The sequence below is a fragment of the Podarcis vaucheri genome, assembly GCF_965113315.1.
Source record: "Podarcis vaucheri genome assembly, chromosome: 17".
In the NCBI taxonomy this organism is placed as follows: Eukaryota; Metazoa; Chordata; class Lepidosauria; order Squamata; family Lacertidae; genus Podarcis; species Podarcis vaucheri.
Window position 1 is genome coordinate 31,913,673 of NC_138755.1, and position 22,576 is coordinate 31,936,248.

At 42.1% G+C, this 22,576-nt stretch overlaps 2 protein-coding genes across 5 annotated transcripts in view; one reads left to right on the plus strand and one right to left on the minus strand.

The window, feature by feature from the left end:
• Positions 1-8,819, minus strand: part of HOOK3 (hook microtubule tethering protein 3) — a 57,174-nt gene extending 48,355 nt beyond the window's left edge. The window contains exon 1 of the mRNA XM_082204805.1: positions 8,488-8,819. Coding sequence (XP_082060931.1) covers positions 8,488-8,544 — 57 coding nt within the window. The 5' untranslated portion in view covers positions 8,545-8,819. The remainder of the gene's footprint in view (positions 1-8,487) is intronic.
• Positions 8,820-8,867: 48 nt separating this feature from the next.
• RNF170 (ring finger protein 170) overlaps positions 8,868-22,576 on the plus strand; it is a 33,135-nt gene continuing 19,426 nt past the window's right edge. For 3 of the 4 annotated variants that reach the window (XM_082205178.1, XM_082205181.1, XM_082205180.1), the window contains exons 1-3: positions 8,868-8,978; positions 18,657-18,746; positions 20,371-20,514. In XM_082205178.1, coding sequence (XP_082061304.1) covers positions 18,742-18,746; positions 20,371-20,514 — 149 coding nt within the window. In that variant the 5' untranslated portion in view covers positions 8,868-8,978; positions 18,657-18,741. Of the gene's footprint in view, positions 8,979-18,650; positions 18,747-20,370; positions 20,515-22,576 lie in introns of all 4 variants that reach the window. The other variant, XM_082205179.1, reaches the window with a different exon arrangement.

Genomic DNA, 22,576 nt, shown 5'->3' on the forward strand with positions numbered 1-22,576 from the left:
TCACATGCTCCCCCTCCCTTATTTAAATATTTACAGGCTTTATTTAACCGTAGTCTGTAACTTTGAAACCAAGGAAGCTATTGTTTAACCCAAAATGCTGCCTTCCAGATGTTTGGACTACAATTCCCATCATCCAATGACCATTGGCCTTGCTTCCTGGGGCTAATGGAGTTTTAATTCCCAACCAACTAGAGGGGTACCACACAATGTTAGAAACTCAGATATATAAGCTAGTTGCCAAATGGCACCTTAAAACTAGGTTGCAGTCACCACAGCAGAATGTCTAGGCACCCCCCACACCCCAAATAAGATTTATTATTGTTATTATTATTTTTCATATTTTAAAGGGGAAAAACTCAGTGGTTTACAACACATTAAAACATCAAATAAAGCAATCCAAATAAAACAAATTCAAGCTTCAATGAAAATATTTCAGATCATTCTGTAAGTGACATTTTGCTTTCTCCATATTTATTTACCTACTTAATTTATATAGCTGCCCCATAGCAGAAGTACTCTAGGAAGCCACTATGGTATAGTGGTGAGAGTGTCAGACTAGCACCTTGAAGAATCAGGGTTCAAATCACTACTCAGTCATGAAGCTCACTGGGTGACCCTGGGCCAGTCACAGCCTCTTAACCTACATCACGGGGTCACTGTAGGGAATAAATGAGGAGGGAGTGAACCAAGTACACCTTGGAGAAATAGGTGGGATATAAATGCAATAAATAAGCTCTTCTGCTTACCTGCTTAAGAAAGCTGGAGGGGCCAGCCAGGTGGAGATGTCAGCCGCCAAACTGGCATCCAAAGATCTCCACATGGTCACAACTGGACCCGCACCAGTCACAAAACACACCTGGCACATGGCTAATTTTAAACACTGACACCAAGTTAATAAAAGCTGGTTTAAGTAATCCCTACTTCGTGATTCCTCCATCATGGTTTGATAACCTGGGCCATAGGAATCACCTGTACAGACAGCACAAGAAACTGTGGTTTCTCCCACCTCTGGAAATATTGAATTACGGCACACTAGATAAGTGAACAGATAAATGGATTTTTCTCAGTCCGATAAACTATGGTTTTTTAAACTGAGATAATTATGTTTTAACTGACAACCCCTCCAACAGTTGACTTTCAAAAGCATTTGCAGGCAGCCCTGAATCAGAAAGTTTTTAATGTTGATGTTTTAGTATGTTCCGATATACGCTGGGAGCCACCCAAAGTGGCTGGGGAAACCCAGCCAGATGGGCAAGGTATAAATAAAATATAATAATAATAATAATAATAATAATAATAATGCCTACAGTACTACAGGCGCACTGTGACTGAATGTGCATGAAAGAGTGTGTGCACTGTTCAGCAGTAGCCTCCATTGTACATTCATAGCATTTCTTCTTTGGATCCCAGCCCATAATTCCAACATAGGCATGTCAGTGAAACAAGAAAATCTTCTGAACTAGTCAACTCTAAACAGAATTCAAGGCTACAGCAGGGACAGAATGACTCAAGTTTGTGTAACAGACATATGACACAGACTCCTTTTTGTCAATTTCATTCCTACCAAGCAAATATTCTGAAGAAAAATCATTCTCTCTTGCTTACAACTTACTAAATTGTGTGTGCAAATATACCTTCTTCCCATCATTGATAAATAAATAAATAAAAAGAATAGGAATCTGTTAAATACCGCATTTTTCGCCCTATAGGACGCACTTTTCCCCCTCCAAAAATGAAGGGGAAATGTGTGTGCGTCCTATGGGGCGAATGCAGGCTTTTGCTGAAGCCTGGAGAGCGAGAGGGGTCGGTGCGCACCGACCCCTCTCGCTCTCCAGGCTTCAGGAAGCTATCCGCAAGCCTTGCGCACCCGGGGGGAGTTCCCGCGGGCTCACAAGGCTTGCGGGCAGCAGCCTGCAGCCCGGAGCACAGGGCGCCCTCCGGAGGACGCCCTGTGCTTCGGGAAGGTGTCCGCAAGCCTCCTGCGCCCGGCGGGAGGTCCCGCCCGGCGCGTGAGGCTTGGGGCGGCAGCCTGTTCTGGGGGCTGGGGTCTCCACCCTCAGCCCCGCAAGCTCCCAGAGCGATGCCAAAGCTGCACGCAGCTTTGGCATGGCTCTGTGTCCCGTTCTGGGGGCTGGGGGAGGGGGAAGCTCGGGCTTCCCCCTCCCCCAGCCCTGCAAGCTCCCAGAGCGATGCCAAAGCTGCACGCAGCTTTGGCATGGCTCTGGGTCCCGTTCTGGGGGCTGGGGAAGCTCGGACTTGCGGAGAGCTTCCTGTTCTGGGAGCTGGGGTAGGGGGAAGCTCGGGCTTCCCCCGCCCCAGCCCCGCGCCGGGGGGGGGAATAATTTTTTCCCCTTTATTTCCCCCCAAAAAAAATCTAGGTGCGTCCTATGGGCCGGTGCATCCTATAGGGCGAAAAATATGGTAAGTTGCTTTATAGAACCCCAAAAATTTAAGTTTTTAAAATAAAAAGAACAGCCACCACCTTGCAGATCACAATTATAGTAGGACTGCTGCAAATATGTTTGAGAAACATTTCTCAAAGGCTGTGCTGCAGTCCACAGACATGAAGAATTCCAAATCTGAACCCAGTAACTACATTACTTAAAAAGTCTTCATTGCTGATTGTTGTTAGTTACAAACCACATACTGCCTTCCTCAGGCTGTACCAATTAGCACACACAGATTTTGTAAATCTTTCTAATATTGGTCTCCATGAGAACTACAAATCTATCATCAAAACAAAAAGGTCCTGCAAATGCCTTTATTTTAAAATGCTTTTGTTCTATTCAATAAAAGCAACCAAGAGAGTTTTCTACATAGGGTTGGATCCAGACTTATGAATGGAAGTTAACTTTAATTGATATTTGGCGTAGCCCCTCACTCCATCTTCCCTGGAGCTACTTAAGTCTTGAGAGAACTGAGGAAAGGCACAGGGCTGCCTTACCCATAGGCACTAGGGGTGTGTGGCATCCGGGTGCCAGGCTCTCAGGGGCGCCAGGCCAAGAATCCAGGGCCCGAGAGTTGAGTCCGGGGAAGAGCCCGCCCATCAGTCAGAGCAAAGCAGCAGGCTCTGTGCCGTGAGTTTGGGGGCGACTGAGCCAGCAAGACGCTGAGGCGGCCGGCCATCTCCGCCCTCTTGCGCGCCTGGGACTGGGCAACCAGGGGTGGCGCCGGGTGGATCTTTGCACCCTGGCGCCGCATATGCTTAAGATAGCCCTGGAAAGGCAGAAGAGAAAGAGCCAGGTAAGAGTCCTTGAGCCATCCGTTTCTGAAGAGACCACCACTTGGCCTTAGAGGACTCTGTTGCTCTACATTTTATACCATTTATTCTTTCGGTATTTTAAAACTGTATACTACTTCAGGTGCCTTGGTATAAAAATGGTATATAATAAATGCAACAAGTAAGTATTGCAAGTGCTATTTATTTTGCTGGGTTGGCTCTTAAGAATAACTAAATATGCATCCAACCCATAAATGTTTCTCATACTGATGACAAGACAGTTTAAAGAGAAACACTGTGGTCATGTCAAAACCTGTGAAAGTAGTAGCAGAGTAGTAATTTGTAATATCAACTAACTATAAAGTTCTGGGTCTTTACAAGCTTATGAACAAGTACAACTGTGTGACTTGAAGAACACATCATACCAGTGTGTCTGGATTTAGGTCTCTGCTTCCTTCGGAAGTGCTGAGTATGATCTACAAAATTAACAGAGCGCTTCCTCTTAAACCTACCAGCTAAACACCAACATAGGATTGCAAAGGTATTCCTGGTAGCTGATGCTCACCTAAATATATATATATATTCTTCTAGAGACTCATTAAAACCCAAGTTTCTTCCAGAAGCAGCATAAGACATGATGTATCAAATGATTCCCATTGACAAGAAGGAACATAGGAAGCTGTCTTATATAGAGTCAGAATACTGGTCCATCTAGCTGAGTGTTGTCCACACTGACTGTAAGTGGACCTCCAGGATTACCAACAGGGTTCTCTCCCAGCCCTACCTGCAGATGCCAGAGGACCGAACCTGGAACCTTTTACATGCAAAGCAAGTTATCTACCACTGAGCTACAGCCCTTCTGGAATTTATGCTACTCACCCATCCATAACTATACATTATAATTTTAAAAACTTATTTGAATTAAACTGTAAATGGAATGGGCTTGCTTAATCCCTTTTCTCTCTCCCTTAAAGGTTATGCTGATTTAGGCAATGAGAAAGACAATGCACAAATGGGATACATCTGTCTGCACTGTATATGCAGAAAACAAGGCCACTGAAATAGAGAAAAGAGATTAATTTATTCTGAAATGCATTTTCATAATAATAATAATAATAATAATAATACAGTAATAGGATCTGATGTGTATCCCAGGGCCATTTAAAGGTTCCAACATGCAAGGACTTTCTGCCAGTTAAGATTGGTGCAAAAACTGCCCGTTATTTACTTCTGTTTCCAGGAAATGTAGAATGCAATAAGTATTCACTTCCTTATTAATTGCTTCTCTAGAGAAAGCAGCAAGTTGGAGAGAAAAATACCAGCAATTAATAAATATGCACTCAATGCAAAGCAGTGGAACAGAAAGCCTGCCCTCCACATTGTAGAGTTTACACACAATGAGAAGTTTCTCTATCTCTCTCTATTACAACACTAAAACTTCAATACAGCTGAATTTTTAAAGATTCGGAACAGACAAAAGTGTGCATAATGAATTTAAAAATCGTTACCCCAAGTTGTAGCTGATGGCTACTAATCTGGATGTTTTTAAAAGGGGTTTAATCAAATTCACAGTGGATAACCAATGTAAAGTCCCACAGATTTCAATGAGTCTAGCTGAAGTATGGCTTAAGTTTGGAACCAACACATGAAGTCTAAGATGCATATTAACTAAAACAAAGAAAAATCATAAATGCAGAATACAGTTACAGGAAAATGAAACAACCAGTCAAATTAAAGATTACATGGAAAATAAAGGTGTCCACCTCCCTTTGAAAGTCAGCATGTATGGACAGCATTCCAGAGATATACCGTACTTTTCCGTGTATAAGACAAACTTTTTTTACCCCAAATCAATTCAAAATTGGGGTGTGTGTGTCATCTTATACATTGGTAGTGTGTAGTTTGCCCTTGTGATTGGTTCTTGCCGCGAGCCTGATATTGTCAGCAGCGATTGGGCGGGTGCTTGGTGACTGCGGCAAGCTCTGTTGTCTATTGGCTGCCACTACGTCAATCAGGCGTGCTCAACAACTCTGGGCAATCTCCCCCCACTTTCTTAATCTAGAGCCCCCCAAAATAGGGGGTCATCTTATACATGGGGGCGTCTAATACATGGAAAAATATGGTAGTACTGCAACAGAAAAAGTCAAATCTGGACTCTACATAAGGTGAAACTGAAAGCAGTCTCATTTGAAAAATATTAGTTTCCAGGAACTCAGCCTGGAAATGAATTGGCAGCCAGCACAGGTATTTCAGTCTTGCACAACATCTGAGTATGCATTCTCAAACCTTTTGATAGAAAAAAAAGCAGTATCTTAAACTAGCTGGAGTCTGATGAAGAGTGTACTGGTGTGATCTTCTGTAGCATGGTGAGAAATATTGTACTTTGCTAACTGGAAAACATCACAGGATGTTGCACTAATACAGCAGAGTCAAGCCTGCACTGGCAACAGTCACCCTCTAGATACCTAGCATTACAAACACAGAAATGGACATAGCATGTGGGTGGCAAGTACAACACTGGAGACAATTTATGCCCCTTTTCAGCAACCACAAAACTAACTATGTCCAAACATAACACATTCAATATGTAGCTGTTAAAAATCAAAGTGCAATTAGACAGCACAATAAACTCTGCATACATACATTCATTCGGTTATTTGTTTATTTATTTATTTATAGGTTCAAGGTGTAAGAGACAAATTTTCACCCGGCAAAGTCCTGCTGAATTTGTGTATCATCCCTGGTGTCCATGTACTTTTTGCTGACAACCTGAAGGTAATTTAGTTCTAGGGATAACAGATCACATGTTCTTGACTGGTGAGACAATTCAAACCCCAGAGGATATGTCAGCTGGGAGAGGTTAGGCTGTGGCATATCTTCTCACCCCAGAATAAACCAATATAAATGGCTTACCCTGGCATATCTACTTACAATGGCTGACAAAAATCCCTGCTGGCATAAATTAAGGCAGTGGAACGTTACTCTGGTGTAAAGGTCAAAAAGGGTTTGTGTCATGGAAAAACTAAGTTATGCTGCATCCTAACTCCATTCACTGGTTCCACTCACAGACTTCTGTGTAACATATACCATCAAGAATGAAGGTTAACTAAAATTCAGTCCACAGGACTTAGTGGAAGGTCGAAAATTAAAGGTTTACACTGCTCCCCACAAACCCACACAGTGGCTGTTAGGATACACCTTACCTTAAATTGAATATACACTGGCATATCTGCCCAGACTGCTCTGTAATTTAATCAACAATGCACAGGTTTGTAGGCAACAGCATCTTTCAGAATAGAATTTGATCTTAAATGGCCCAGCTGCAATCAACAGAATTGAATTTGTTTAAGTTCAAGGGTGCAGATTTCTTTTTAATTGAAGAAATAAGAACACTACCTACAAAAGAGTTAAGGACCCTGATACAAGTTGATATTCTTTATCTCCTGCACATAATGGGAACTTTATCTTCAGAAGCATTGTTTTCCAGGGTATTTGATTATGGATTCACACACAAGAACATGGGAAACCAGGCATGGATCCCAACTGTCTGCATACACATCTGGCTAAAAAAATACACATATGAAATAAGCTACAACTATCTGCCTCTTAGCAATGCAGGTTGCCTTTATTTTCTCCCTGCAAAGTGCTCTACAAAAGACTGACAAGTATGACAACATGGAGGTATACCCCAAATATCTCCAACAGTGTATCTCTGTGTTCCATCACTCCTAGCTCTGGACCTGTGGAAATAATGCTCCTCTGGGCCCAAATACCTGAAGTCTCTTTAAAATAGAACAAAGACAACCTACTGATTTTAGATAGACAAAGCACACTACAACAGAATGTGTGGGTAGATTTCCCCCCCAATGCCCAAGTTGCTTGGATGTCAACATCTGAAAACCACAACTAGATACTCACTTCTCTGAAAGAGAGAGAGATAGCTATGTTAGTCTGTTGGAGAAAAACCAACCAAGAGTCTTGCAGAGTCCAAGTACTAGCCTTTAAGTAGTTTCTCTCGCGGGTGGCACTGTGGGTAAAACCTCAGTGCCTAGGACTTGCCAATCGTATGGTCGGCGGTTCGAATCCCCGCGGCGGGGTGAGCTCCTGTAGTTCGGTCCCAGCTCCTGCCCACCTAACAGTTCGAAAGCACCCTTAAGTGCAAGTAGATAAATAGGTACCGCTTTATAGCGGGAAGGTAAACGGCGTTTCCGTGTGCTGCGCTGGTGCTGGCTCGCCAGAGCAGCTTCGTCACGCTGGTCACGTGACCCGGAAGTGTCTTCGGACAGCGCTGGCCCCCGGCCTTTTAAGCGAGATGGGCGCGCAACCCCAGAGTTGGTCACGACTGGCCCGTACGGGCAGGGGCACCTTTACTTTTACCTAGTTTCTCTCCAAGAAATGCGATTAGGTGCAAACTATCCCACTGGTAGCCGCAAGTGCAAAGTTTTGCACAAGTTTATACAAACACCAAAAGAGACTGACGTGATTTAAAGGGAAGCAGAAGCTGCATTTACAGCAAAGCTGTGAAGGGAGAGATGGCGAAATAAGCAAGCCCAGCCCTTTCATGGCTTGATGACATTAATGCCTTCAAAGGACAAGAAAGATGGGGCGGAATCCAATATTAGTCATAGTCCATACAGACTTATTGAAACTAATGGACATCAAATATCTTAGATCCATTAATTACAGCTGGTCTACTCTAAGCAAATTTTGCTGGATACAATCCACGGGGAGAAGAAAGGAGATACTAGGTGTTCTACTGTGCTTTTTCACACACTAAAAAACAAAACAAAAGCCAGGTGGACCTTCACAGGGAAACCAGTGGCTGGTTTCTTGAGACTGTGTACCTTGCCCAACACATGCTTTGCAGAAACTTACTTGCCACCTTCGCACTCTGAATTTTGCATATGAAAACAAATAAATACACAGAATCACACCACTCACTATACGCAGAGTGAGCTGGTAGTTAAGCCCGGATGAATCCAGCGGGTTGCCTGCATCTGAATAAGCAGGATGAGGCTGGACACATCCTAGGGGGCCGAAGCCCATAACCGGGGTGAGTGAGGCAAAGCGTGTGGAGCCCCTCAAAGGAACAGAGACCGGCTGGAGGCAATGGCAGGGCCCAACTGGGAGCTCGAGTTAGAGACAGAAGGAAGCCGCCCAGGCACCAAACTGGGAAAGGGATGGAAGGAGAGAAAGCACAGGCCCAGGGGGCGAAAGCTCCCGGGGAACGGCACCTTTCCCCCCCGCCACAAGCCTCGGTCACTCACCCAGGTGAGCAAGCTCTCCCCGAGCTCGGCCCGCTCCAGGCTCTCCACATTGAACATGGTGCAGGCCGGGCGGGGCTTTTTCTTCCAGCCGAGGAGCTGCCGCCGCCGCCGCCTGGGCCTCCTCGCCAGGCAGTGTCTTCGAGAGGCGCCGGCCTGCTTTCCGCCGCTCGCTTTCCGCCGCCGCCTCCTCCTTTCTCCTCTCTTCCTCTCAACCCAGGCCGGCACAGCCGGGCCGGGCTGCTCTGTAGCGCAGACACGTCAGCCGGGCCCCGTCGTGGGGGATCCGCCCGCTCCGCTGGCACACCGGCCGCCGACAAGGCGCAGGCGCCCGCCGGCCCACTAGGCCCGCCTTCCCTCAGTCACGCCGCGAGGGAGGAGCGGCGCTCGGGTTGGCTGAGGCGCGCGGGGGGAAGCGGCCGATGCTGCCACTGCCGCCGCCGCCGCCGCCGCTGGTTGCTGAGAGGCCTCGCTTGAGCCCGTCAGGAGCTGAGGTACTGAGGCGAGTGGCCGAGCGCTCGTGAGGCGACCCGCCGCGCCCACTTTGGCGCTCTTTCCCGGCGGCTCCCGTCCCGCCATTAGAGGCGCACCCCTCGTTTCCTCTGAATATTCTCCCCACTCGTGTCCGCTTGGGCTGAGGCAGCTTTTCCTGAGCCCCTTCGGCGGGACGGGATCCTTATTCCGAGTCCTGACGGTTCTCACGGGTGACTAGGCCGAAGAAACGAGATTTTTTTTTTAAATAATAATAATAATATTTTTTTGGAGGGAGGTAGCTTTAGGGTTCTTTCGCGCCAGGCCTCTCAAACGGTATCATGAAATATTTGCTTGCACTGAAATGAACAGGTTTATCCCACCCCCACCCCCGTTGGTTTTATTTTATTTTATTTTAGGCAGTGCAGAAAAAAGTGTAAAGCAGCGTTTCCCCAAACTTGGGTCTTCGGCGGGCTTCTTTTCTTTTTTTTTTTTGGACTACAACTCCCGTCGTCCCCAGCGAGCAAGACCAGTGGTCAAGGATGATGGGAACTGTAGTCCAAAAAAAGCAGCTGGCGCAACACACAAGTTTGGGGGGGACGCATTTCTCGTCCCCATAAAGTATTGAAATGCTTTATTCCGTGCCGCTGGAGCTAGAAAACTTTGATTTAAGCGAGGCTGGTTTTTTGTTTTTTTTTTTTAAACTGCTGAAATTGCTATTCGGGTAAGCAGCTTCGTTTTGAGTGGGTGGGTGTAAATTTACCCTGAGGTTGCGGTGGGGGTGGGGTTGCACTCCTTATGGGGGCTGAGGAAAGAAAGGAAATCAGAAAATGGATCTGGTCTATGTGGTCCCAGTTTTGAGCACTCTGGAGGGGAAACTCTGAGAACTTCTCTTTTGGGTCGTGCTGTATTGGGGTGTGTGAAAAATACAGTGAAACTCCTATCTGGGATTAACTGGGAATAACAGTAGCACTTCTCAGTCACTAATGCATTCCTGCCTTCAAGAGTTGCCTTGAAGTTCTACCTTGCTCCAAGGTAGAAAATGGCACACAAACCCACCCACCTTCTACCTGGTCACACCGAATATCCAGCTAACCCAGTATTGTCCACTCTGACTGGCAGCAACTCTCCAGGCCTCAGAAATCTCTCCAAGCCCCTGAAAGCTGGTGCCTTTAACAGGGCTTGCTAGGGAATTGAACTTGGGACCTGCTGCATGTGACTCAGGCAATCTACTACTGAATTATGGTTCACAAGCTACAAATTCTTAGAAAACTTGCTCTTGCAAGCCCTACTGAAATTAACAATTGTGTTCTTGAAGAAGCTTTACTAAATATCAGTTGGGATTGCAAAGGGTAAGGCCTAGTATGTTGGGTTTATTGTTGCTTTCTGACCCTGGGGGAGGGGGAATTTAGGAGTCTGCTTCTATGCTTCAAATGAGAGCTTGTGGCCCTCTTAGTGTTGTTTGACTACAATTCCCATCATTCCTGACCATTGGTCATGGGGGCTGCAGCTGATTGGAGGCCCAGGAAGATCTAGAGGGCCAAATATTTGCTACCCCTAGAGAGAAGCTTTACATGACTTTGAGTTTAATGCTCTTAAAGTAGCTTCAGAGACTAGTTCATTTGGTGGTGTCCAACTCTGTGCCTGATTCAACTCTCTCACCTTGTTACAAACTAAGTACAAATCATTGCAGACTCCTTATACCAAGTTAGGCCATTGAACAGGAAATAGTTTTTATTTACAGTATTTCCTTTGGATACTTGTATCTTGCTTTATAACCCAAATAGGCTCTCAGAGCAGTTACAAAGTATTTTCATAATAAGAATCAAATTTGACTCAAGTTACCCTTTAGAAGTTACTCTTTAACTTGAATCAGCTTTCTGTTCCACATATAAGTTGGTGGTGAAATACACTCCTTTGTCATTTAGATTTTGAGTATGCCAGGGTGGTTAAAATTATGTTCACTATGTGTCCTTATTAGATAGTCCACAAATAGATAGTGCACTCACATTTACAGTTTGCTAATATGTAAGAAGCACCTCAATTAAAATAGTATAGACCAACATCTAATGGAGATTCTTGAAATCTAGTATATCCTGCACTGAAATGGAGGTTGCATTGGGTGTCTCCTAAGGTCCTTCCAGGTTGTTTTATTTTCTTATTCCAAAACATTGAATGTTCTAGGTAAGTTTTAAAATGATTTTCCTAAGTCTTTACCTGGAACATTTATTTCAATGCTGTATCGCATTGTTATATTTAACTATCCTTTAAGATCTATATTGTATAGATTCAGTTTGTACATATTTGGGTCTCTTCATTTATTGTGTAGATAATTGATGTGAGGCTCTTAACAGTGTAGTTAAGTACATGTAACTTGCAACTTATGCAATTAAACTTGCACACATTTGGTTTTATGTGCTCTGTAAATAAAAATAAAAAGGGGTGAAAAGGGGTGGTCATTCGGGGGGGGGGCACTTTGACAATCACACCTGCCATGGAACCCAATGTGTTTTGACTATATGTGATTTTGGCTTTATGTGGTATCCTTGGAACATAACCCCTGCATAAATTGAGAGTTAGGTAAAGGGACCCCTGACCATTAGGTCCAGTCGTGGCCGACTGGGGTTGCAGCATTCATCTTGCTTTATTGGCCAAGGGAGCCAGCGTACATCTTCCGGGTCATGTGGCCAGCATGACTAAGCAGCTTTTGGCGAACCAGAGCAGCATTTACCTTCCCGCCGGTACTTGCACTTTGACGTGCTTTAGAACTGCTAGGTTGGCAGGAGCAGGGACTGAGCAACGGGAGCTCACCCCGTTGCGGGGATTCGAACCACCGACCTTCTGATCGGCAAGTCCGAGGCTCTGTGGTTTAACCCACAGCACCACCCACGTCCCTAAATTGAAAGTTACCTGTACACAAAAAATCGTGTTTTCTTTCTAATAATAATAATAATAATAATAATAATTTATTATTTGTACCCCGCCCATCTGGCTGGGTTTCCCCAGCCACTCTGGGCGGCTTCCACAGAAACCAAAAAACACTAAAATATAATACCAAATAATCCAGGCCATTCTTAGTTTTCAGCATTATTTTCAGCATTATTTGCCAACCCCTGTTGTTGTTGTTTAGTCGTTTAGTCGTGTCCGACTCTTCGTGACCCCATGGACCAGAGCACGCCAGGCACTTCTGTCCTCCACTGCCTCCCGCAGTTTGATCAAAATCATGCTAGTAGCTTCAAGAACACCATCCAACCATCTCATTCTCTGTCGTCCCCTTCTCCTTGTGCCCTCCATCTTTCCCAACATCAGGGTCTTTTCCAGGGAGTCTTCTCTTCTCATGAGGTGGCCAAAGTATTGGAGCCTCAGCTTCACGATCTGTCCTTCCAGTGAGCACTCAGGGCTGATTTCCTTCAGAATGGAGAGGTTTGATCTTCTTGCAGTCCATGGGACTCTCAAGAGTCTCCTCCAGCACCATAATTCAAAAGCATCAATTCTTCGGCAATCAGCCTTCTTTATGGTCCAGCTCTCACTTCCATACATCACTACTGGGAAAACCATGGCTTTTACTATACGGACCTTTGTTGGCAAGGTGATGTCTCTGCTTTTTAAGATGTTGTCTAGGTTTGCCATCGCCTTTCTCCCAAGGAGCAGGCGTCTTTTAATTTCGTGACTGCTGTCACCATCTGCACTGATCATGGAGCCCAAGAAAGTAAAATCTCTCACTGCCAACCCCTAGGGAAGAATAACTCAGAATGCCTATTGGAACCTTCTAGTTCCCTGTTGTGCCCTTTGTAAATATGAAAGAGAGTAAACACACACTGAGAGAAGGTATGAACAAAACTTTGAATTCTTGTCAATGGAGAAAGAAATCATTCAGCATGAATGTAGTTTCTCTTTCTTGCCTGATGAGAGGTGTGGTGGCAATTCAATAATATTCCCTTCCTAAGAACAGTTTTAGCTATGTGTTCTTTCTGGATGTCCTCCTGCTTAGGAAGGGATGCACCTTGGTGCTCAGAACAGTGAGAACATTCTATGGGCTTTTCAGAGTGCTAAAGTAATAAATTATCAATAGATAATAAAAGTAATAAATATCAATAGATCAGGCATCTTTTCTGAGTAGCATGAGTCTTGAATTCATCTGTGCCTTTAGTAGGACTGGGATACACTTACTGCTTTTTCTTGATAAAAAAATTCCTTCCTGTAGCACCTTAAAGACCAACTAAATTAGTTCTTGGTATAAGCTTTCGTGTGCATGCACACTTCTTCAGATACACACGAAAGCTTATACCAAGAACTAACTTAGTTGGTCTTTAAGGTGCTACAGGAAGGAATTTTTTTTTATTTTGACTATGGCAGACCAACACGGCTACCTATCTGTAACTGCTTTTTCTTGGTTTTCTTTGCCTTTTAGTTCCCATGTGTAAACAAAAATATAAAAGCATTAATTTTTGGGGTCAGTTCAGTTGCTCTGGTTTGGTAGCAATTCATGTCAATAAAAGTTCAGCAACTGATTTGGTACACATAATGTAACTAGTACAATTCAAGTTCACATGATAAATTTAAAAGAAAAGGCACACGATGATCATTTGCTCATTGCGATGGAGCAAGCCAACAGTGTTGCAACTAAAGGTGTCTTCAGTCATTCTGCTGAACACACATAGCCAAATCCAGCAGTGCTATCCTTCCCCCTTTTCTTGGAGGAAGGCTTGTTACCTCCCCCATCAAGATTTGTGTTTCACAACTATTCATTTCTGTGTACGCTGATAGCTCCTTATCTCTTTCTTTGTTTCTGCAATATTGGTTTTTCATGTTTGGCTTCACAGTTCATTCCCTATTTCTATTTTCAATTTACATATATGGTCTCATTAATTGCACAGGTAAAGAACATTTGATAAATATGTACTGTATTGTTTACTTTGTATTATTCTTTCACCTCGCGTATGTGTTGCATGTTCAACTCTTCCATTTTTTAACTTGTATGTTGACCAAGCCCCTATTATAAGGAGAAGGAGGCCTCCATTGCAATCCTTGCCTAATGCTTCCCAGCCCTTTAAAAGGACAGAGTATAAAATTCCAGGAGAAACCTGAATATATAAACCCTCCCACACACTGGATTTATTTTATGTGGTTGTTCTGGTTTTGTGTGAGCCAGAGAGTGTACTACATCAAGAGTTTTGTTGCTTAGATGAATACTTATTTGAACTATTTTTTTTAAAGTTCTGTTGCAGTTCATACTCAACAGAGACTTTCTGTTATGGTTCAGTTCTCTTATGGTTTAGGAAAATAATAAATGTTCATTCTGGTTTTTGATTCATGTTTGATTTGACTCCCTATTCTAAACTAAATACGGTAATGTCTCTACCATAAGGGTTCTCTCCCCATACAGGCTGAAAATTATTGAGCACCCACCCCTTCACTAAATGGTGCAGGAGTAGTGCTAGTAACACAAAGGCAGCAGATAAAGACAAGGATTGGCATAATCAGCTGGCAATTACTAACTACATATTCTATTGCTATGCAATCCACTTTGGAAATTGCCATCTGCTGCCATTATGTTATTGGCTCTGCCCATGCACCACCATTTTGTGACTGATGGACCTCGGTAATTTTCAGCCTCTCAAGTGGGCCCTGAACATAGACATTTTGAGAACCTCTAATATGGACCACTGTTTTCCAAACTGTATTCTAGGAAATGCTTACGTTCTTCAGCACAATTATGGAATTCCATGAAAAGGTATCCCTACCAACCTTTCTCTGCTATCTTGACTTGCAGGCAAGAACTAGGAATGGGAGGTGCCTGCGGGGTCCATGCTGCCTCAATAAGGCTGCCATGATGCCCCACAAGTTATCTACTCTATATACCAGATGATTAACAAATTTAAATTGGATTTGGGTTCATGGGGTTAGACTCTAGCTTTGCTTTGTACTCAGTGTCTTGGGCAAATTGTTAGCAAGGTACTCACACCAGCCTTTATAACTAGCAACTATTTATAACTAGCAACTATAACTAGCAACTATAACTAGCAACTATTTTGTGGCAGTGATCACTAGGCCCAAAAAGTTGGCATCCCATAGGCCTAGGGCAATATTGTTTGTATGGGCTGCTGGTGAAGCCAAATATTTGCCCCAAAAGAGGCGTCGGGTTCAATAGGGTTCAATAGTAGATTCACATAGGGTTCAATAGTAGATGCTCAGGTTCCTCAGCAGACAGGCATTCTTAAAAAAGTTTTCTGAAGGTAGAAAATCTGAAAACCACTGGTGTAGAAGATAACTGAGGTTAATCTTCAAGGAACAATCTTATAAAATGTGAAATGCAGGAGAGAAATCTTTCTCTAATTTTAAGGCTTTAGCTTTAATTGGTCTTATCTGAATGTTAAATTAATTGATTGAAATTTTAATCAGAAATTTAAATTTTAACCACAGATTAAAATTTGTCTGATGGAGGTGAATGTCATCAGTCTGACATGTAACCACTCATGCTTGCCTAACTAAATGGGCAGAAGAACCAGTTATGCCATATAGTGTCATAGCAGCAACTATACCTCTCCTTGTATCTTTCAAGGACTTGAAAAACAGTGAAATGAGCAACCCATGTGAAAAGTGAAGCAATGAAACTGAACAGCAGATAACTGAGAAGCTCTTGGATTGTGCTGCATGCATGATGTAAAAGGGTAGCTAAAAGAAAGTGAGAAGCAGATAATTTTTCCGTACTCGTTTCTACTATTGAACTTCCCACTTGCTAGAGAGGAAATGGATGCTACAGTTAGAATACTTTGTAAAGTTCCGATTGCTGCACATCAAAAAGGATGTTGTAGAGCTAGAAAAGGGTAATCAAAATGATCAAAGAACTGAGGCAACTGGAGAAAAGGTCAAACACTTGGGGCTTTTTAACTTAGAAAAGAGGTTGGGAGACGCGTAAATTATGCATGGTGTGGAGAAAATGGCTAGGGAAAGGTTTTACTACCTCTTGTATGATACTAGAACCTGGGTTATCTGGTGAAGCTGAAAACTAGACAAGAGTGAATACAGTACTTTCTTTTATCTGCACACCCCTATTTTAGTTTTTGTTTCTTGGTCATGCTAAAGTGTGATCACAACTTGGAAGAAGGGGACAAAATGTTGGCATTTTGCTTTTACACTTATTGGTTGGGGGATCAGCATATTTATTTAAGCTCACTTTCTTTAAATTATAATGGTTACACTATAGACATCACTGCCTGTGCTTTACTACATAGCCTAACTATTCAGGGCAAAAAAGATTCCAAAACAGTTACTTATGGGAGTTTGCAATCAGTTAAATGTTGCGAATTCATTTTTCACCAAGTTTCTATTGTTCAATTTAAATTGATCCTCCTGGAAATAGAAAATGACACTATAGAAAATAACTCTTACATACATTTTTGTTGCTTTCCGTTTCTTTTCCCCATCACACATGTGAGCCACAGAAAAGCCAATTTAAGTCTCTTTTATTAAAATGGCCTTGATTAACTCAGGAATGCAGATTACGAGGCAACATGTATTCAAGACAGCTATAGAAAAGGGTTACTTGTATACTCAAATATTAAGAGTCTTACATACCCATTGTGCATTTTACATGAAGAGCAGAAGCTGTGGTTTGCCAGTGGCAGCTGACAGTGCAAACCTATAAAGGTCTACTGAAAACTAAATTTCATTGAGTTCAATGGGACTTACTCCCTGGTGAGAGGGCATAGGAGTCTTTTATCTAACATTAAGAAAGGAGTACAATAAATGTAGTTACTCTGGAAGGATATAAAAAGATCAGGGCACATTATTTGAAATTACGTAACGTGCTGAAATTAGCTGGACTTGCCTCTAAGTCTAAGCAGATGCAATTAAGATTTCATTTTATTTTGACTGGCCAGTTACAATTATTTATTCCATCCGACACTGGAGGGCATTCTAAGTATTTCTGAACCATGCCATGTGGCAAAATTCCAGCTTTACCACATGAGAAGCATTTAACAAAGTATTTTCAGTGTCTCTCTTATTAGCTATCTATTCAAAAGCCTAGTGAAATAATACATCTGCACCAACATGTTCTTTTGTGACCTTAAAATTCAGTGCTTTTTTTTCAAAAAAGAAAGAAAACTTTGCTCACAAGAATAAAAGCATCTGTTGTAATTAAAATGTAGGTGTTTTGTGGTGCTTTGTTCTTATTCAAGAAGTGATGGAAATAAAAAAAAGAATGTGAATAACTTGAGTTTTTTGCCGTGGGGCCAGTAAATTAAATCGGCCTTCAAAAATTCTATTTGCTAAAGGCAATAAAATTGTTTTTCTCCCCTGCACTCTGCTTTCTTGTTGTGTTCTTGATTTTCGTAGCAGCTCTCATCCTGGTTTTGCTAGATAAAAGTAAATGCTTCTGCTTTTATCAGCACTCACCAGTCTATGTATGTATATTTGTAAACACTGATGGGACTGCGGTTGCTTTTGGTCTGTCTCCTTTCCTTGGATGCAAACCTTAACCAAGTACTGCTCAAAATATTTTGAGTCAACAGGTTATGTGCATATTTTCTTCTCCGTACTCTGTTCCTTTTCAAATGCAATTCCCCTGCTGGATGTACCTTCAGCAAGCTGATCAGTAGTAACATTAACCCAATTGTAGTTTAGGGTTAACTGTGGTTCCTCTTTAACCAACTTGAAATCATGGTTTCAGATCCTATTTCAAGCACATCCCTGTTAGGGTTAAGTTCAGTTCATCTCACTTCCCGCACAACAGCTAACCATGGGTTAGGCCCAACAACATCTTTGCTCCATAGCAAAGGAGTAGCTGTTCTTGATTACTTAATAGCATATTTCAGATTTGCATATTTGAGGAGTAGTTAACAGGTCTTCTGAATTTTGGCAAACATGAATGATTGCCATGCACAGAAAGGTGCAAGATAACACTGCTAGCATTTTCCCCAAATTGGAGATAGAGGGAGAGTGACCAAAAACAGAGACAGATTAAATGGATACTTGTTTATATCCAACTTAATATTTTTAAATGTTAGCTCTTTCATCAAATTTCTTTTTTTTAATTAATATTTTATTAAATTTGTCAGTGAGAAAATTCAGAAAAAATACAAAAACAGAAAAATACAAAGTCAAAATACAAAAATGCAAACATTAAGCACAAAGAAGCAGAAAAAAGAAGAAAAAAGAAAAACACATAAAGAAAAAACAAAACTCCCTCTTTTTTAATTTCTCATCTTTAGTTAACTTATTTTCCTGACTTCCTCACGCCTCCCTTTTTTGTATCCCTTTTTTAAAATTAGTTCAGCAAATTCATATCCAATTAGTTTGTCTATTATCAGTCCCATCTTACATTTTACCTTGTTGCTAGAACCCCTTCAATTCATTTCAACATCATCAACATTCAAAAACTTTACAGTGTTTCTGTAAATAAATTTTAAATTTCCTCCAGTCTTCTTCCACCAGCTCTTCTCCCTTCTTTCATCAAATTTCACCTCAATTTCTTAATGTTTGCACCTCTGTATGTTTCTTGAGTGGATAGGGATGATTTAATAGCATGTTCCATCCAGACCTGACTTGTTTTATATACATACAGCTGCACTTTACTCTGTGTGGGCATAGAAATTACTCAAGCCTATATCTGCAGGCGCGAAAATAATGTAAACATATGCTGTGTTGAAGTATATTTTAAAAAGTAGCCTGAAAATGTTCTCTTTTTGCAAGTACAGCACAGCGGTTTCTCAGATGCTGTGTGTGAAACATTTGCTGTGGGCCTGAAGAAAGCTGCTAATGACATGGTGCTGAGTCTTCCAGATGAGGTAAATAGAAGGAGTTGATGTTGTCAATCTCATGTCACTAAACAAAAGGATTTACCCATTGGCATTTTCAGTCATGTCCTTTGAGGAGGGGAAGCTTACCTGAAAATCAATTTATGAAAGCATAAAAAGGAAAAGGGAAGGCAAGCAAAGAAATTGGCATAAAATTATCATCTTAAATGCATTTACACATCTCACCACCATTACTACTACCACTAATAATAATTTTATTATTTGTACCCCGCCCATCTGACTGGTTTGCCCCAGCCACTCTGGGCTGCTTCCAACATATATAAAAACATAATAAAACATTACACATTAAAAAGCTTCCTTATACAGGGAAGGCTCAGTGTTATTAAATGCATTTACGATTAGCTAATTTCCTCCCAAAACTGGAAAAGCCAGCTGGCGGTGCAAGAGAAGATTGAAGTGGTCAGGATGGAAGACAGGAGTAGTTTGGATGAGGAAAGTGCTTGATTCAGTCTGCCATCAACTTCTCTGATATATTGATAAATTGCATAAAAATGGGAGGGAAATTTGAATTCTAAGTGTGTGAGCAAACAGGAGACCACGGTTGTTCAGTGGGAAGGGGAAAGTGGTCTGCATATGCTCAGATGGGCTTTCCCAGGACTCAGACCTGGTATGGAAAACTGACTCCTGGGCTAAGCCCTCGTGATGTCTTAGCACAAATTAATTTTCCAGACTTTGGGGGAGGAGTTTGGAAAGTAGAACAAGTAAGGACAGCTTGTCTGTAACACAAGTGGAGGAAGAAAGAGCATGGTATTGTGAAGAGTTGATGGAAAACAGAAACCAAAGCATGGATTATTGTATGGAGGGGAACACTGTGTATGTGTTCTCTGGTTCAGTTGTCTGGCAATGGAGGTGGAGTTAGTACTCAATTTCAAGGGAGATGCTGAAGCTTTAATCTATAGGGCAGATATACCATTACCCTGTAATCCTCTTAATTCTGTGATGACAGAGTAGGCTGCAACTTTTTAATGCTGGGGGGGAAGCACTCTGTATATGCCCTGAAGCACACACCATTACTACATATTTCTGCTTCAAAATTCTGTGCCATAGCTTAACTGACTGATTTTGGACTAATACCTTATTACTGTGCCTGTGCTGCCTAGCTGTTAAATGGGACTGACCTCCTCTAAAGGATAAGAAGTGCCGTATATTGCATATATGCATATTATATATGTTTGCCTTACTATGTAGCCCATGGCTTGTCTATCTGCTTTTGATTTTTGTCACTTCTAGTGCATACTTTCCACTGGCAACACACTTGAGACTGGTTTGCGTTGCACGTGTCATTAAGCTATTGGCTATTCCCACTGCCTATTGTCCGAATTGTCATCCATTTAAGCACATGTCACCACATGAAATCCCATGAAATTTTAGAATTCTAGAATGTAGCAGGGCATGTGTGACATGGAGTTTGGCCATGTGGAAATTTACCAGTGTGCCAACTTGTCACAGAACACAGTTTGATTTTAAAGTTTGAAGACCAGTGGCAACTTCAAGCGTTTTTTGTCTACTCCTTTTTAGTTGTAGATGTGAGCTAAGCATGAATAATTTTTATGCACATGTATAAATCTGAATGCATGTCTTTCCTGGATTCTAGCTTTGGAATGGCCAGCCAAGAAACAGAAGTTCAGAGATTGATCCTAGATAGTGATTCAATGATCGAAGGAATAAGTGACCAGGTCCTGCTGGCAGTGGTGCTTAGCATCACATTCCTTGCTGCACTGGCATACATACTTTTAAGGTGAGATACTGTTAGCACTTGACAATGACCTACTGTATTTGTAATGTGTCAGGCATATATATTTAAAGTAATTTAAAATATTTTTAATGATACAACACACCTGTTTTTTGACTGCACATTCTTGGAAGCAACACTTCAAAGAATCAAACTAGAAAGTCAGTAGGGTTGATTAAAATCTCTCTTCACCCACAAAGCTTTTACTGAGCTTGGGCCAAATGAGATGACCTCCAGTCCTGCATGCCACTCATACTTGGTATATTTACAACACTAGCCAAATTGGGGAAGGAGACAGAGAAAGCATCTTTCCACTGCAGAGTTACAAATATATATATATGCTACGAAATATTTGCTTTCGTAGATTTTCACGGGTACAGGAATGCAGGTTTTGGTGTCTTCGGGTGTCTTCCCGTGTAAGAGTCGGGGTGTATGTGCGACGTTTCGACGAGGTCTCACTCGTCATCTTCAGGCTGGTGCTTTCGGCTTCTTGTTACTGGAACAGAGCAGAATCTGGTGTTTGAGTTCCTATAAATACTGTTGAGGGGTGTGGTGTATAGCCTCCAACGTTCTGGGCAGAGAGGAAGTTCATAGATTAGTGTGCCTCTTCTTCTTTTGTTCCTTAATTACTTGAGGGATATCTTGAGTGATTTCATGAGTGATATTCTGAATACCACTGGGTGGGTCATTAAGTGTAGATTAGTTGCTAAAGCTTTTGTGTCTTGACCTCTTGAGCTTGTGAAGAGTTTTTCTGAGAAGATGGCTGTGCTGCATTTAGTTGTGCTCTGGCTTGGCTTCGTGTATAGGGGCGAGCTGTGGTTTTGTGCCTTGTGCCAGCCAGATCTGTGTAGGGATTGCAGGGGGGTGCAGCATCCGGAGGTGCCACTATAGTTTGGCTACTGGATGGAGTCTGTAATATGTCTGTGGAGAGGGTCTGGGTTTGGGTCTGGTGTGGTTGATTGGTGACGGCGTTCTGTGTGCCTCTGGTTCTGGTGTCGGTTTTTGTGGGGAGGGCTAATTTCCAGATGTCTGGCAGGCGGGACGTGTCGTCACGCTTGTTCATGTTGTGAGGGTGTTTCTCTATCTCGATGGCTTCCATGATTATTCTCTTGTGGTGATGTTCCATGTTAAAGAGCAATTTGGAATCTGCAAAATTAATTTCGTGTCCTGTTTCTTTCATGTGTTGGAAAAGAGAGGAAGTTTTTTCTTTTCTTCTTTTTTGCCGACTCTTACACGGGAAGACACCCGAAGACACCAAAAACGCTACGAAATATATATATATATATATATATATATATATAGCTTTCGTAGATTTTCACGGGTACAGGAATGCAGGTTTTGGTGTCTTCGGGTGTCTTCCCGTGTAAGAGTGTACTCTTAACCCGTGTACTCTTACACGGGAAGACACCCGAAGACACCAAAACCTGCATATATATATAGCATATATATATATGCTACGAAAGCATATATATATATATATATATATATATATATATATATATCTACACCCTAACCTGAAAAACCAGTCATAGAAATTGTATATGTTAACACCCTTAGCCTAGCTAGCTTGGAGCATTACCTAGCATAATAAAACTATGATATTTTCCCACCCAAGTTCTCTGTTTCCATAGCTGCTGCTACTTAAAACTGAAAATTCAGTTTTAAGATAGCCCATTTTCAAAATTAATATATGATGAAAACTAATGTAGACTACTTTGATGGGGATAAGAAATTCATTAACATAAAGGAAAAGGGAATGATGTCATTACTTTCATCCTAGAGCACAATCCTGTGCATGTCTGCTCAGAAGTAACTCCCACTGAACTTGGTGGGACTTACTCTTAGGTAAGAATGAGTAAGATTGTAGCCTTGAACACTCAAATATTTTTTAAAAAGCTTTCCATTTATGTGCTAATAGTATTTTTTTTTGGAAAAAAAAATACATAGGGTTAGAGTTGTATCTAATGAAGCTCTACGCAGAGTAGACACATTGAAATAATGGACCCAAGGTAGACACGGTCATTCATTTCAGTGGGTCTACTCATGATAGTATGACTAGCATTGGATA